This window comes from Orycteropus afer, unplaced genomic scaffold (assembly GCF_000298275.1).
Source record: "Orycteropus afer afer isolate SDZICR_OR568_19922 unplaced genomic scaffold, OryAfe1.0 scaffold00067, whole genome shotgun sequence".
Classification (NCBI taxonomy): Eukaryota; Metazoa; Chordata; class Mammalia; order Tubulidentata; family Orycteropodidae; genus Orycteropus; species Orycteropus afer.
In genome coordinates, this window is record NW_006921654.1 from 10,107,804 (window position 1) to 10,119,880 (window position 12,077).

General features: G+C 46.6%; 1 protein-coding gene across 1 annotated transcript in view; it reads left to right on the plus strand.

Annotated features, from left to right (window-relative positions):
- Positions 1 to 12,077, plus strand: part of HYDIN (HYDIN axonemal central pair apparatus protein) — a 333,125-nt gene that overhangs the window by 209,061 nt on the left and 111,987 nt on the right. Inside the window, exons 37-40 of the mRNA XM_042780857.1 lie at positions 250 to 406; positions 2,890 to 3,069; positions 6,015 to 6,188; positions 9,638 to 9,828. Of these exons, the coding sequence (XP_042636791.1) occupies positions 250 to 406; positions 2,890 to 3,069; positions 6,015 to 6,188; positions 9,638 to 9,828 (702 nt within the window). The remainder of the gene's footprint in view (positions 1 to 249; positions 407 to 2,889; positions 3,070 to 6,014; positions 6,189 to 9,637; positions 9,829 to 12,077) is intronic.

The window sequence follows — 12,077 nt, forward strand, 5'->3', positions numbered from 1 at the left end:
AGGGGCCCACTCCAAAGCCCAGCCTCCGGGGTGCAGACCCCAGTCTCAGACGATGGCAAAGGCAGGGGCCCACTCCAAAGCCCAGCCTCCGGGGTACAGACCCCAGTCTCAGACGACGGCAAAGGAGGGGCTCTTTGAGATGGATGAGCAGACCCAGGCCTCAGAGCCCACCCAGCACAGCCACCTGGGGCTGCAGGGAGAGAGCGTCCAGTGAAACCAACAGCAGTTCCCCTTTCTCCCCTTGAGCAGATCTTACGGAAGCTGAAGGGCTACGATTCCTTCAACACTCTGCTGCTGCCTCCCCGCATCCCAGGGGAGAAGCTGCCCCAAGAGGTGTATGAGTACTTTAAGGAGATAAAGCAACTGAAAGAGGAGCAGATGAAGGCAAAGTATATGGAGGAGAACGGTAAGAACTCAGCGCCAAAACCCTGGCTCCTGCCACTGCAGGAGGAATCAATTCCTCAGGGCCTGCTAAGCACCCGGCAGGTGTTAGGTAGCTTATATATTGAGTTGCTAACCCTTACAAAATAGATCCTGTTATCTCCATTTTATGGATGCAGAGGCTGGGGCACATTCTACAGCTCGAGACAGACAGACAGACACACACACCTTAGTGGCACAAGGGTTAAAGTGCTTGGCTGCTAACTGAAAGGTTGGCAGTTTGAACCCTTTAGCAGCTCCACAGGAGGAAAGACCAACAACCCTGTGCGGCAGTTCTCCTCTGTCCTATAGGGTTGCTGTGTATCGGAGTCAGCTTGACACCATATGTCAACTGCATACCAGGATACTGGATACCAAGCCCCGTGCTGAGAGCTTTATGTGCACGGAAGGGCAGACTGAAGCAGAGAGGCTAGATCACAACTTGAAGTGACAGAGTCATTCTTTATACTCAGGTCTCTCTGACTCCAGCATCCATGGCACTAACCATTCTACTGCACTGCCTCCTATGTGTGTGGCTAACCGTAGCCCTGGTAGAAATTAGTGTCCTCAGTGACACGGGGTGAGGGTTCAGGGTGACCCAATCACAAAGCTGGCCTGTGTCTCATCATCTTGCCCTTTTTGGCCCAGCTCCCCGAGGTATGCCATCATCTGCCCAGTGCTCCCTTGTGTCCCCTTGGATATCATGGTTCCTGCTGACCCCTAGGACTGTGGCTTGTTGTGATGCACCCTGTCCTTCCTACCCATCTGTTCCTTCCTCCTGGAAACGCACTGACCCTGTTCTTACTTGCTCAGTTCTTCTGTAGAGCGGTTGTCAGTCCTGCAGCTATCTTCATGCCTGCCAGCCCTATAGAGGCAGTGATCACACATCCCCCACTTGTAAACCCAGTGCTTGGAACAGCACTGTATGAGGGAATGAGCAGACTGAAGGGAGGCCTTTCCTCATGCCCTTGGCCTGTCTTGCAGTCTTCCAAGGAAAAAGAAGCTTGTCTGACAATACTAGTTTGGCCTAAAACGAGATAAGAGAAGATATGGAGCAGAACTCAAATTCTTACCCCCCATAAAAGTCAGCAGATTGGAACAGCTGAGAGCAGAGGACTCCCTGAGTCTGTCTTCTGAGATACCCCTTAAACCTACAGACAAGCCTGCCCCCTGAGATCACCTTTCAGCGAAAAAGCAGAGTGGCACACAAAATAAAGACTATTCCCCATGGGATCGGTGCCCCTCTTAAACACCATCAGTAGAAACCCAAAGGTCAGCAGTTACTCAAAAGCAAGGGTGAAAAGATAGGGGGACGAGGATCCAGGGTACTGGAAAAGGAACAAGCTGAACATCAGTCAGAGAACATTGATACACCGTGAAAAATGTCACCAAGGTCACCGAACAATTTGTGTGGAAATTGTCAAATGGGGACCTAAATTGTGTAAACTTTTGCCACAAACTCAATAAAATATTACTTAAAGGTCAGACGGTACCCTGCCCATTCTCAGAGCCACGGGGATGGAGCTGTACACCAAGCACTGAGCTGAGGAGCTGGAAAAAGATGAGTGTGCCGCAGCGCTCCCAGGCGGGGCCGTTCATGCTGAGGACATAGCGGCCAAAGGCGGGGAGCTGCAGGAGGCCTCATGTGCCAAGGGCCACGGGAGGGCAGCACTATGCCAGCCTCTACGCACCACAGTATGGGCTTTGTTTCTTTCTTTGGCCCATAGAAGGTGCTCTAGAGTAGGACGGTGGGGGGCCGGGGGGACCTCTGCCTCTCACCAGTGCTTCTGTCTAAGTATCTGTGCTCCCTGCTCTCACCCTGTAAACCACCCTTCTTGCCACGCAGGGTAGGCCAGCAGCCCCAAGTCACATCCCTTCCACTCACAAGAGCTGCAGCCTCTCAAGCTGCAGATTCCAGGTGGAGAGGATGCCTTGGCCCAGATGGGCCAGGTGCCTACAGGCAACTGTGTCTTGGAGAAGGGTTCACCTTATATACTCACAGCCAGCTGCTCCTACTGAAACCCCGTGGAGTGGGGGCAATGAGAGTGTGCCAGGCAGACAGAATGGTAGATGTGTTTAGCATGGACATGGGGAAATGTTTGTGATCAATTAAGGGGCAAAGCAGGCTCCAGGTCAGTATGTATAATATGATCTCAAGTTTCATTTTTAAGCATTGCAAAGAGACATAAAGAAAGAAATGGTGATGGTGGGATTACAGCTGAATCTTAGTTTGTGCTCTTCTGAAGTTACCAGATTTTCTGGAGTGAGCATGTAATTTTGGTATTGGACCTGAGGAACTACAGAAATGCTCTGGGCAGAGGAACTTTAACCAGCTGCCCTGGGCACTCGTTTGATTGGAGAGTCTGTGGTGGTGCTGTGACCAGATTTGCCTTTCTTTCCGTCTCAGCTCATGTGTTTCCCTTACCCCTCTCCCAACTCCCCGTGTTCCCATCTCTTGCTCCCTGGCAGATGATGAAGATGGGCCCTCGTCAGACCAGGGAACTTCCATCAGCACAAAGAGGACCTCACTCAGCCGAGGAATCTCTTTGACGTCCAACCTGGAAGAGCAGCACATCACTGTGATCGAGTCCAAAACATACCCGGACGAAGAGGAAGATGACGACAGCTTGGAGAAAATCATGTTTCAAAGTAACCCGGCTTTCTAATGTTTTGGTACCAGTTCTTCCCAAGCAACAATGGGAAGACAGTTCAGTGTCTTTTCACCTTTCTCTGTAAAATGCATCTTCAGCACCCCCTACTGGCCACTCCAGCCCCACCCTGGCTCTGATACACCGACTCACACTGTGAGACAAGCACAGAAATACACTGTTGCACTTAACATATAGGAGCTCTGGTAGCAGAGTGCCTAAGACACTTTATTGCTAACCACAAGGCTGGCGGTTCAAACCCACCAGTCACTCCTCGGAAGAAGATTGGGCAATCTACTTCTGTAGTGATACTGCCTCGGAAACCCAAGGAGGTGTCGCTGTGAGTCAGGGCCGACTCGATGGCACATAACAACAACAACTTAACATATAATATATACTTCTTGGCACAGCTGTTTGCGTTTTAACTAGTGTGATTAGAATCGACTTGATGGCAGTGGGGTGGGTGAGGAAATATTAACCTGAAGGCCTGTGTTGTTAATGCTAAAATTCTAAGAGACTGGAGGCTATTTAAGGAGCCCTGGTGGCACAGTAGCTAAAATGCTTGGCTGCTAACCAGAAGGTTGATGGTTCGAACCCACCAGCTATTCCATGGGAGAAAGATGTGGCAGTCTGCTTCCATAGAGATTTACAGCCTTGGAAACCATATGGGGTACTTCTGCTCTGTTCTGTAGGGTCACTTTCAATTGGAATCAATTTGATGGCAATGGGTTTCGGTTTTCTTTTGGTTTGGGAGGTTGTCATAGAAACATTTTACGGGTGCCATTCTTCCTAGTGTCAGGTACCTACAGGACTATGTAGGCAAACCCCCTCCAGTGGAATAGGAGTAATGAGAGGGTACTAACCAAAAACCAAACCAAACTCACAGCCATTGAGTCGAATCCAACTCATAGTGACCCTCCTTGGGTTTCCAAGGCGGTATCTCTACAGAAGTAGATTGCCCAGTCTTTCTTCTGAGGAGTGGCTGCTGGCTTTGAACTGCTGCCTTCTGGTTAGCAGTCAGATGCCTTAGGCACTATGCTACTAAGTAGACAAAATGGTAAATGTGCTTAACAGTGACATGAGGAAATGAAAGCAGACTACAAATTATTATACACGATTTGACTTCCCAGCATTGTGGGCTGCTTCATCGTGCCCAAGTTATACAAGACATTAAAACCATATTTGGAAAATCAGGTTCAGCAAAAGTGGATTTACTGGACCATTTATTTGCTAGGCCCAATAAACCATGAGAAGATGTAAGCAACCTTGTCCAGAAGGTGGGTGAAGGAAGGCAGGCGTGTGCAACAGCAAAACTGGGATTGAAGTGCAGAAATTCACGTTCAATCCATTTTGGCTCTGCTGACCTGCCCCTAACTGACATCCCCTCCTGGCTGTGCTTCCTGTCCTCAGTCCCTGGGATCTCCCAGAACCAGCCCCAGACATCTTACAGAGGAGGGTCACCATAATATCAAGGATGGACAAACCTAGAAGCCACCACTTAATGCCTGTCAGAAGGATACTAGTTAGATTATGAAGAATCCATACAATGAAATACTTGAACTGCTATTTTAAAAAGAATGAGAGAGATCTATTTTAAAGTGAATAGAGAGATGTCTAAGACATTCCATGAAAAAGCAAGTTATATAACAAAATCCAGAGTATGATCCTAGTTTTGTTATTAAAACATGTTTGGAGTGACTGCACCTATTCCTTACTTACCGATTTGTTTAGGTTCCAAAGGGCAGGTCGTTATGCAAATATTGGCATTATGGGGAAATAGAAGATGACTGCATCATAACATGACTGCCAAATTACATCATGACATAACTGCCAAACCACTGAGGATCATGGCCCAGCCATGTTGACACCTAATTTTCATCATAACCTTAAGCCAGTGTGACTCTCCCCTTGTGCCTCAGGATTTGTTACGGCCAGATGTATGTTGTTAATGCGCAAAATAGTTGGATGGTAGTTTTTTTACTATTGCTGTAAGCGTGAAATGTCACGTAATGAGGTTGGCGGTCAATGAGTGAGGCGCAGGTATGTGCATGTTTGGCCATATACTGCTCTGCACAAACACGGTCCACTGCAGCTTGTTGTTTCCCACCGTAGACATCACTCAGGCCAGCACTTGCTCATCTAAAGCAGGGATTGGCAGACTTTTTCTATAACAGGCCAAACAGCAAGTATTTTAGGCTTTGTGGGCCATACATTCTCTGCTGCAGCTCCTCACCTCTGCCTTTGTAATCTGAAAGCAGCCAAAGACCATACGTGGGCAATGGCTGTGGACCAGTAAGGCTTTATTTGCAAAAACAAGTGGCAGGACAGGTTTGCCTCTAGGCTATAGTTTTGATACAAATCATTATTTTAATAGCTACTGTATTAATTCCAAACTATAAATATGCTATCCTTTATTTTGACCATTTTGAAGTATATCATCTAGAACTAAGCATCTCCACACAAAGCCCCTTTCTATTTTTGACAGGAGAAAGTCCCAAAAAATGGAATTAGAATAAAAAGTGTATATATTTTTTATTTTTGTAGCTATAGTCAGTTCATTAGCCAAAAGGGCACTCTCCTGCACTATGGGTGAGAGCAAGGACCACTGCAAGGTTTGTAGCAGATCACATTTGACATTTTATAATAACGTTTAAAAAAGAAAATCCCTTTCCTATTTCCATCAGAGGAGCTCTGGTGGTGTAGTGCTTAAGGCACTTGACTGCTAACCAGAAGGCTAGCGGTTCAAATCTACCAGCCACTCCTCGGAAGGAAGATAGGGCAATCTACTTCTGTAGTGATACTGCCTCAGAAACCCAAGGAGGGGTCGCTATGAGTCAGGTCTAACTCGATGGCAAATAACAACAACATTTCCATTAGGACTCATGTAAGTTCTGAGGGTGTACACATATAGGCATATGCACACACTTGCATGTTTTTAATTTGCAGCTGACAAGACTCAGAGCATCGACAGCCAGTCCTTGGAGGAGGTTGGAGAAGTCGAAAACAACCCAGTGAGCAAGGCCATCGCCCGCCACTTGGGCATTGACATCTCTGCAGAAGGCCGCCTGTCCAAGAACCGGAAGGGCATCGCCATTATTGTCCACGGGACGCCTGTCTCAGGTAACAGACAACCATGAGGGGAGGTGGGGACCGGAAACACCACTGCGAGGGCGGGGGAGAGGCTAGTGATTTCATTAGAGGACAGTATAGTAGATGTTGACCACCATGTACCCTGGAGCCCAACCACCCTGTGTCAGTCTTCACACACGCCATCTACTAGCTTTGTGTCTTTGGGGAAGTTACTCAAATTCTCTGTGCCCTATTTCCTTGACTGTAAAGTATTAGCAGTGTAGACTGTAGGCACCCACCTTTGTCTGTCAGTTTGTCCTCCTGTGGTAGATGGCTTGTTGCTGTGAGGCTGGAGGCTGTGCCACTGGTGTTTCAAATACCAGCAGGGTCACCCATGGTGGACATGTTTCAGCAGGGCGGACTTAGAAGAAGGAAGGGGCCATCCACTTCTTAAAGGATTGGTCACTGAAAACCTTATGAATAGCTGTGAAACACTGTCCGATATAGTACTGGAAAACTATGAATAGCCCTGAAACTTTGTATAGTGACTGCAGCGATGGGCTCAGGTATAGCAGGGATTGTGTGGCTGGTGCAGGACCAGGCAGTGTTTCATTCTCTTGTACGTAGGGTCTCTGTGAGTCAGAGCTGACTCGATGGCACCTAATAACAACAACAGTGCAGGCATGAGAATTGAATGACAACATTCCTGTCAAATGCTTAAGCCTGGTACTCGGCACATGGTAAATACGCAAACAGCTGTTGCTGTTATTTTCATTATGATGAAGCCTGTTTATGATCATTGTTAGTTATAACCAGAGCTGAGATTTTAAACTCCCCTAGAAAAAATAAAGCAAACCTTCTAATAATCGCATTCTGGTAGATAGTCTCGTGGACTGTGTTGCTGGTGGGGACCAGGCAAGGAGTGAGCCATTATTTAACGAGGCTCCTCTGTTGCCTTCAAAAGTTCCATACGCTAACCTCACCCTAAACCCAAAAGGAACGAAGTCACCTACAATGGGCAAGATCTGCAACTTACACATTGGCTTAACGGTTTGCAGAACTCCTTCCCATCCAGTTCTCTGTTTAAACCTCACGATCAGTAAGGAGAGTTTGATAGTCCCCACCTCACAGGAAGTTAAAGTTCAAAGAAATTCAAGGACATTAGCCCAAGCTAGTAAATGGCAGAAGGAAAGGGCCTTAGTCCTACAGTTTTCTTAGCCTCAGCTTACTCAGAGAAAAGGCTATGACACCTTTTTCTGACCCAATTACTGTCACTCATACAGAAAACATTTATGGAGCCTTTCCTATGTCCTAATCACTGTGGGAAGCCTTGGAATGTTTTAAATTGTGACAATTCATGACTTCTTCCTTTGAACCCCAAAACTGAGGAACCATAGGTCAGAACCTCAAAGATATAAGGCCAGATTTGGGGGTAGCAGATGAGAGTTAAACAGGGCAGGTCAGAATGTGGCTTTAACATGCCTGAGAGACCCCACCATCCTCAGAAGCTATGGCCATTTCTGCATTTATCTGTGAGGGGTGCCAGGCAGAATGATGATGGATCAGCAGAGATTTAAGACAGCTGGTGGGTTAACCCTGAAAATGCACTTGACCTGGACGGAGCCACCAAGCCCTGTTCTAGGGTGGGGTTCACCAACTTTGGTCTGGAGAGGAAGAGCTTAAACAGAGCAGCCAACTCTGGCATGAGGACTACAGCCACGACAGTTTCAAGGCGTCTTCACAGAGAATAGTGTGGTGGTTTGTATCCAGACCCACTGTACAGAGTGGGTGATTCGGCCCCTCTTGGCTTGGTGGTAAAGTTAGCACATGTGATTTTTGGAGGCAGCAAATTACTCCCTTGTTTAAAATGTATATACCAAAGGGTCATCCTCCAACTGTTAAGTTGCTGACCAGGAGATCAGGATTAGAGGAGAGAGAAAGAGCTCATTTTTAATTTATACTTCTCTTAAGTTTTTGAACTTGTATTTCTTTAATAATGTAAAAACATTAAAATATTAGAGAACAAAATCCAAGGCATTAAATTATTTAAATATAGAGAAAAAAGAAAAAATCTATACAAACCTTTGGCCAGGCAGTATTACTTCTAAAATTTTATCTTAGGAAAGCAGTACGTGATGCAGACAAAGATTAACTGCAAGAAGGTTCAGTGAAGTGCCGTTCAGGGAATTCAGGTGTTCAGTGTGGTGAACTGGTTAAATAACCGTAGTACCTTCAGGTGGTGAATTACATCACTATTAAACCAGTGTCACAGGAGTATAATGAATGCACAGAGAGATGTGCATGGTGTATGTATTGTTTCAAGTGAGGAAAAATGCCATACTGATGATTTCTAACCTGCATGAGTTCCTATCACTGCTATAACAAATTGCCACAAACGTAGTGGCTTAAAGGAACACACGTTTACTCTCTGACATTTCTGGAGGTCGGGCATCTTAAATGAGTGGGCAGGGCTCCCAGTTTCTTCTGGAGGCTCTTCTCCCTCGTCTTTCCTAGCTTCCGTTGTTATAGTTAGGGGTCTTCAGCTCCTAGTGTCCCATGTGACAGACTGGAACTGCGCCCACAGGGTTTTCTTGGGTGTAATCTTTACGAAAACAGAGTACCAGGTCTTTCTCCCACAATGCCGCTGAGTAGATTTGAACCACCATTTTGGTTAGCAGTCAAGTACTTAATCATGAGGTTGGCTAGACCTTGGCTGGCGGCCCCTCCCCGTCTTTAAACCCAGCAGCTTTAGATCATCATTCTCTCTACCTTATCTGACTCTGGCACTCCCGCCTCCCTGGGTTTACATTGGGCCCACTGAATCATCCAAGATAACCTTCCATCTCAAGATCATTGATTTAATCCCATCCTATCAGATAACATTCACATGTTGTAGGGGTTCAGACATGGGCATCTTTGGGTGGAGGAGCCGTTACTTAGCCTACCTCATAACTCATTTCTTTTTTAAAAAACAAAAAGAAATAAAAATAGTCACACGTGCATATTCAATGATGCTGTGCCAACTGAGATGTTCTTGGAGAGTGGATTGTGGATGTGACCTCTTTTCTCTGATTTCTGAATTTTCTACTTTCTTTGTAATGAGCAAGTATTTTGAAATGAGAAAAAAGAAATTGACACGGTTATTTTTTAAACCAAAAAGTCTTCACCTTAGAATCAGAGACGATAAGAGCAATGTGACATAATAGTTTAAAGATCATCTGATAGAGTTTATTTTTCAAATTGAAAAGAAAACCCAGAAAGGATGTGGGTTTGCACAGCGCACCCCACACCGGTGGTAGGATAAGGACCAGAATCCGGGGTCCCGACTCCAAGCTCTGATCTTCCTTCCCTTTTCTGACAGCACCTCTGGCTGCACGTGCGCCTTGGAGGCAGAGCAGTTGGAAAGATTACTTTCAGCAACCTCTCTTCCAGAAGCTCCTGTCTTGGGTTCAGATTGAGCGAATAAGAAATGTGAAACTTCGCCATCTGACTTTTTGTAGGAAAGTCTGCCACCGCCGTTAGCCTGGCCAAGTACTACAGCGCGGCCTGCTTGAGCATCGACTCTGTCGTGCTGGAAGCCATCACTGACGGGAACAGCATCCCAGGCAGCCGTGCCCGTGAGCTCTGTGTCAAGGCTGCCATCGAGCAGTCCATTAAAGAAGGGGAGGAGTCCGGTAAGAGCCCATCTTCTGTAACTTTCTGAGGACCAGTGGCTGGCACCACACTGGTGCCCCATCTTTTTTTCTTCCTCCTTCTAAGCTGTGTTCTCTCACAGCCCCATTGAAGGTTTTTATTAATAACATGCTGCCAACTCAGTAGCCCAGAGAATTCTCCTGACCAAACATGTGGCCCTCCTGCCCTGCCCAAGGCAGGCGTGCACTTGCACTGTTGGGAACAGAGCATTGTGTAGGATGCAGTCAGCACCTCTGGAGGGCCGACACCTGAATGGCGTTGTGGTGGGGAGCAGCCATGCTTTGTCCAAGGAACATTAATGTTGGAACAAAAGTACTTGCTCTGGGAAAAGAGCAAGTTTGGGATGGATGAGTTCCAGCATGGGGATTTGTGGAATTTTCATGGATACATTCCACTTAGATGAACTTTGAAGGAGCAGGAGAATGCTGATAGGCAAAGATGGGGACAAGGGACATAACACACCAAGAAAGCAGGGAAGCTGACCCCCTCCCCCCCAAAAAAAAAAAAAAACCAACTCACTGCCATCGAGTCGGTTCCAAATCATAGTCATGGGTCTGTCCAATCTTCCTCCTGAAGAGCAGCTGGTGGGTTTGAACTGCCAGCCTTCTGGTTAGCAGTCAAATGCCTCAGGCACTACGCCACCAGAGCTTCCAGGGAAACTGACAGTAAACTAGAAATGGGAAAGCAGATAGAGGCCAGTTGTAGTTGACCTCCAATGTCAAGATTGGGTGTTTAGCTTCTATTTTGTAGGAAGAGGGGACTTGGGGCAGTTTTCATAGCATGGAAGAAATGCTGAGAGAGTCCCAATAGGGAGGTGGCTTCTGTCTCATAAAGGAGGCAACAGCGACAATGAGGAGAATTGGATGGTACCCACCTGCATGGTGGGGGCTTGAAGGAGTAGGAGGCAGTCACGAGGTCACGTCAGGATTTCTAGCCACAGAAACCAAAGGAGAGTGATTTGAGTTACTAAGACAGAGATCACGGTGAGGGGGAGCCTGGGGAAGCTTGCTGGAGAAGGACACGAACTGAGGTCTTGATCCCCTGAGTAGTGAGGCTGGGTGTGACCTACCTGCCAGAGGTGGGGAAGCCTGACTGCGAGTTCACCTGAGCACCTCCAGGGCAGGAGAGCAGCTGTTTGGTGGGGAAACAGATGGATTGCAAAGCAGAGAGAGTTTTTATTCTCTCTCTCTCTCTCTCGTAGTCCTCCACGTTAGTTAATATGCTGTTTATTTTGCTTACTTATTTTAGTGCTTGTCTCCTCAACTAGATGGTAAACTTCTGAGGGCAGGGGTTTGTGTTAGTTGTATTCGCTGATGTATCCCTAGCATCTGGAAGAGTCCCTGGCATACTGTAGACACAGAATCAAGATTTAGAAAAATGTACTGAATCAATCAATGACCATACTCAGTGACTGCTGAAGGCTCACTTAGAAATCCCCAAGATGACAGCAGCTGTATGGAGCAGTTCAGGGAACACTGGTGACTTTGTAGCTAGCCCTTGTCCTGGAGGGCTTAGGCCTAAGCCTTCACTTGCATTTGCTGTGGAGTCCACGGTCTGCATTTAAGTTTCTGGAAGCAGTCACTCTACACCTGCATGTCCATTTGGTAACCATAAGCTACACAGGGCTACTAAACCCTTGCAATGTGGCTAGGCTGAGTTGAGAAGCGCTGTATACAATCCACTTTAGACTATGAAGACATAGTATGAACACAGGATTATAAGATAACATCATTTATAATGATTGTAAATGTTATTTACATGGTAGAACAGTAATGTCTGAGCTATATTGGGTTGAAATGAGCTTTTATTCTTTAAGTGGCTACTAGAAAACTTTAAATTTAAAAAAACCAAACTCACTGCTGTCAAGTAGGATCTGACTCATAGCAACCCCTCTTTGGGTTTCCCAGGCAGTATCACCATGGAAGTAGATTGCCCAGCCTTCCTTCCAAGGAGTGGCTGGTGGGTTTGAACCGCCAGCCTTCTGGTTAGCAGTCAAATGCCTTAGACACTATGCCACCAGAGCTCCTTTAAATTACATACATATTTATTGAATAGGGCTGGTCTAGATCACCGTGTGGAGAAATTTGGAAGTGAAGGAAAGAGAAGAGGTGAAATAGTATCTTGAAAACAATGAAGGGTCAAATGAAAACTTGCATCGGGGTGTGTCGGGAAGACCTTTTATACGGTGTGGAGGACTGCTGCCATTACAGTGAGCAGGGGAAGGTGAGAGGCATATGGAGACCATAG